The 4,387-nt window shown below is 33.5% G+C and overlaps 1 protein-coding gene across 4 annotated transcripts in view; it reads left to right on the top strand.

The window, feature by feature from the left end:
- The first annotated feature begins 1,134 nt into the window (after positions 1 to 1,134).
- Positions 1,135 to 4,387, top strand: part of LOC105120720 (MADS-box protein CMB1-like) — a 5,654-nt gene continuing 2,401 nt past the window's right edge. Inside the window, exons 1-10 of one of the 4 annotated variants that reach the window (XM_011019041.1) lie at positions 1,135 to 1,422; positions 2,046 to 2,231; positions 2,649 to 2,708; positions 2,811 to 2,829; positions 2,966 to 3,030; positions 3,140 to 3,155; positions 3,262 to 3,323; positions 3,431 to 3,527; positions 4,004 to 4,051; positions 4,145 to 4,272. In XM_011019041.1, coding sequence (XP_011017343.1) covers positions 1,301 to 1,422; positions 2,046 to 2,231; positions 2,649 to 2,708; positions 2,811 to 2,829; positions 2,966 to 3,030; positions 3,140 to 3,155; positions 3,262 to 3,323; positions 3,431 to 3,527; positions 4,004 to 4,051; positions 4,145 to 4,272 — 803 coding nt within the window. In that variant the 5' untranslated portion in view covers positions 1,135 to 1,300. Of the gene's footprint in view, positions 1,952 to 2,045; positions 2,232 to 2,648; positions 2,709 to 2,810; positions 2,830 to 2,965; positions 3,031 to 3,139; positions 3,156 to 3,261; positions 3,324 to 3,430; positions 3,528 to 4,003; positions 4,052 to 4,144; positions 4,273 to 4,387 lie in introns of all 4 variants that reach the window. The other 3 variants (XM_011019051.1, XM_011019060.1, XM_011019069.1) reach the window with 3 other exon arrangements.

The following is a 4,387-nucleotide window of genomic DNA, read 5'->3' on the forward strand; positions in this document are numbered from 1 at the left end:
TTTTCACAACGGCATCAAAAACAAAAAATTATTTCACTTTTCAATAAATCAATTTTTTATGGAGACCACTTTTTTAAAAAACCTATTTTTTTTAAGAAGGGCATTATTTTGGAGGGGGATGCAAAAAAATGGTTGAATTATGTCTCTCTCTCTTTCTTTTAATCTTTTAATGTGCATCTTCGCCTTTTTCCATATGTTTAATCGGTACATAGTATTTTATATAAAAATATTTAATAAAAAATATATTAAAATAATTTTTTTATATCAACATATTAAAATTATAAAATTTTACTTGATATTTTTACAAGTAAAAAAAAATTAAAAACAAGTTGAGTCAGAAACAAATACTCTCAAGATTTAAGATTTAATGAAGCTGGTCCAGTTGTAAAATAATGTACTCCCTTTTTTCAAAGTTAACATACTAAACTCTATCCGGTCCACAATTAAAGCACGCCTAGCAGGTAACAAAAGAAATAAGAAGGTAAACAGCAGATTAATATTTTTTTTAAAAATATCAATGTATTAAAATTATTGGAATATATATAAATATTAATTTAATAATTCTTAAATAAAATATAGTTTTAAAAACATCTTAAAAAACAAGTTTACCTACGAAAACAAATACAAGCTTACCTAACGACAAAATAATACACCTGCTTTTTAATTATTATAGTTCACATATTTACAGTAAACATTAATTTTTTATTAATTAAAATTTAAATATATCAATACATAAACAATCTATATACTGTAATCATATAATACTTTAGATTATATTTATTTTAAGAATTTTATATGAAGAAAATACACACTTAATATAAAAAAATGTATAATTTCAATGCATTCAACATCTGTAATTTTGTTCAGAACGCTTTCTTGCCCTGTTTCCGTCTTCGTTGCCTTTCTCGGGCAACACAAATTGCCTCTTGGGCTTGATTGTTATTTTAATAGAGCTTGTTTTTAAAATTATTTTTTAATTAAAAATAAATAAATTATTTTTTATTTTTAAAATGTATTGATATGAATTTTTTTTTAAAAATATATTTTTGATTTTTTTAAATATAAAAAGAAAGAATAAAGAAGAGGTACAGATCTGAAACGGAAAGAATGAATAGTAGTGGAGTGTGTTTTTTTTTTTTTTTTTTTTCCCGAGGTGGTGATATGGCGAAGGTTATTGTCAAGTGTTTTTTTGGTTGGTTTGAAGCTATCGGGGGCGACTTACTGACGATCCCGACCCTCAAGCTTCGTTGGGTGACCGATTTTGGCGTTCACCCGGTCATGTCATGCAATCCTATCATATATGCAACCCCTTCTCTCTCTTCTTCTTCTTCCTCTTTCTCTCTCTGCTTTTTCCTGGTTCCCACATTTAAATATTCTTTTCCATCATCCAAATTCCACTCGTCGTTTGATTTGCTCCTTAAGGCAAGTTCTCTTTCTTTCCTTTTTCGTTGTTTCTTTTCCCCTGCAACTCTTCTCTTCTTAATCAGAAAGACAGAGATAGAGGCTGGCAGATACGTAGATTTTCCTCTTTCTTTTCATTAAGAGGAAACTGGGCAGTGACTGTTTCATTCTTTTGTTTTGTTTGGCAGTCACAATAGCTACCTAAATGGCTTAGTTCTTCTTGGCTGTTATATTGTTTTTCCTTTTTAAATTCCCAGTTTCTTCTTTTCCTACGATCCCATTTCTTTCCCTTTCTCTCTTATGTCAAAACTATTGCTTTCCATATCTGCATTTGTTTTTTGATCAACTTTCATTTGTCAAATCTCTTGGCTGGTCTTTATGTACTTATTGTTTTGATACTTGATTTCGGTGCATTAGGTATTAAAAGGTGTTTAATCATGATAAATTTGCAAACTTTCGAGGATATTTTGATGCTAACTGATGAACAATTAATACCTGGTTTGAAATACGTGCTTAATGTTGGAAATTAAATGCTGAAATGAAATTAGAGGTCAGTGGAAACTTTGAGAAACGTGGAATATTCTATATAGGCTTTCAAATCATGGACATCTTTTGATGGTTACATGGTGATGTTAAACATGCAGGATGGGTAGGGTGAAGCTAAAGATTAAGAAATTGGAGAATACAAATGGACGTCAAGCGACCTATGCCAAGAGGAAACATGGTATCATGAAGAAGGCTAATGAGTTATCTATACTATGTGACATAGACATTATCCTTCTCATGTTTTCACCTACCGGCAAGCCTTCGTTGTGTAAAGGAGCAAGCAGGTACTGTCATTAATGCCACGCTTCAACCTTTTTAGAGAATTAAAGTGAGCGAGTGAACTTTAAGCTTGCCTGTGAAATTTCTTGCTCTGCATCTTTTCGGGAATTTCATTGCATAGAATACAGATTCAATTTGATCACATCTCTCATCATCCACCCCAGTGGTTTCCCATTATTCATTGTTTAGCTACTATACGGTACTAATTGGGAGTTATAGCTTGATTTTCACATGCATGTGTGACCCTCAATTTATTTTTGCATATCAGTTGTGTATCTGGTTGAGGGGCAAAGCTGTATATTAAGGTTGTGTGGCCTCTAGATTTTATATTCAATAATCATGATCACTTTTGTTTGTCATCATATTTTGGTTCTCACCGACGTAAACAATTTTGCATAATGCCCTTCCTTTTCCTTCTTTAGTAGCATCGAAGAAGTAATTACAAAATTTGCTCAGTTAACACCACAAGAAAGGGCGAAGAGGTATTGTGAAAGTTTTCTTGCTTCATTTTTTTAGTCCTCTCATGCCTGCATTGAATATTTATCAAATTGGAACTAAGTTGTTCTTTTATTTGATTGGAACAGGAAGTTAGAAAGCCTTGAAGTAAGTCCTTGGATCCTTGTTTACGAGGCTCCTCTCTCTGATATTTGCTCTCATTCTGCTCTTTTTTCACTTGGTTTTGTTGATGCAGTTGTCATTGTTTTTGGTTACATTATTTTCTTTTTCTTTGAGCGTATAGGCACTGAAGAAAACTTTTAAGAAGCTGGACCATGATGTTAATATACCAGAATTTCTCGGTACAAGGTATGCGCTTGTTGATGTTGACACATTTCATTTTGCGTAGCTTATAGGCTGACTATGTTCTTTAAACGTTATGTACTAAAGTTCTTGAATGCTGTTCTTTTTGTTTCAGTTCTCAAACAATAGAGGTATGGGTGCAAACTAGTTTATCCATTGTTAAATATGACATCTCAAAACTCTTTCTTCTGTGATGATGGATTGTACCATATCCTACAAAATTGCAATTTTGACCAGGACCTGACTAGCCAATCAAGGCTACTGCAGAATCAACTATCTGATGTGCATAAGAGGCTGAGGTGAACACTTCCAAATCTTTGAATGTAGAGTTCTATTTCATGATCTTATGAATACTGTGGGTGGTCACCACCCTGGACTAATCTTAAGTTACTTTGAGTTTCTGCAGCTACTGGACCAATCCAGATAAGATTAGCAGCTTAGAGCATTTAGGGCAATTGGAAAGTTCACTCAGGGAATCACTTAACCGGATTCGATCACATAAGGTATGCCTATTCTTGTGGTGGATTTCATCTGGAGAAAATATATACTCTCGTTCTGCTTGTTATTCAACAGCTCCTATGTTTTTTATTTATAATTGTGTCTCATCTTTGTTCAGCTTGGGCAGTATCGATTGAATGTGGGATTAATTAGGATCTGCATGTTAGCCTAGCCTATCTATGAGAAAATCCATGAGCCTACCCAGTGTAATCCCATAACATTCTCTTTTTTTTTTTTATGGATAATGAGGGCAGCGAGGTTAAGATGATTTGACATCTTAGTCAATTTTCTAATTAAATTGGATGGTTTTGAAAAGGATCAAATATACAAGCAATGCTACCTCCCAGTGTTCAGAGTATTCAAGTGTTCTTTGAGTAGTAGAGTGAAACAAAAGCCAGCGCTGCAAAACTTTGAGTCAATTTATCTCTTCATTATCCGTAACAGGTTTTTATACGTTTTAACAGAGTTCCTTTTTTGCCAGGAACACCTGGGAAAACAGCATCTTATGTCTCTAGAATGCCATAGTCAGGTAAAAAATGACTTTTATTTGAAACAATGGTTCCCTGATGGTATTGCTGTGAATATTCACTGGAAGTTGTTGCCTAACTAATCTTCCTTGCAGTTTCAGAATGCGATGCATGTACCTTTCAGAATGGGTGTGGAGCAGCAGCTCCCACCTATTTCATGGATTCCTAACAATGACACTCAGCATATTATGTTACCAGAGGACCCAAATCTGCTTCCCCATAGGTGAGTGAACCAATTAAAGGAAACTTCTAATCCCATTGCTAAAATTATTTTCCTACTGGAAGATCATGTCTGGGCTTGCTCTGCCCATGTGTATGCATAAACACATGGAAAGAGT

The sequence above is a fragment of the Populus euphratica genome, unplaced genomic scaffold, assembly GCF_000495115.2.
Source record: "Populus euphratica unplaced genomic scaffold, PopEup_1.0 scaffold1.1, whole genome shotgun sequence".
In the NCBI taxonomy this organism is placed as follows: Eukaryota; Viridiplantae; Streptophyta; class Magnoliopsida; order Malpighiales; family Salicaceae; genus Populus; species Populus euphratica.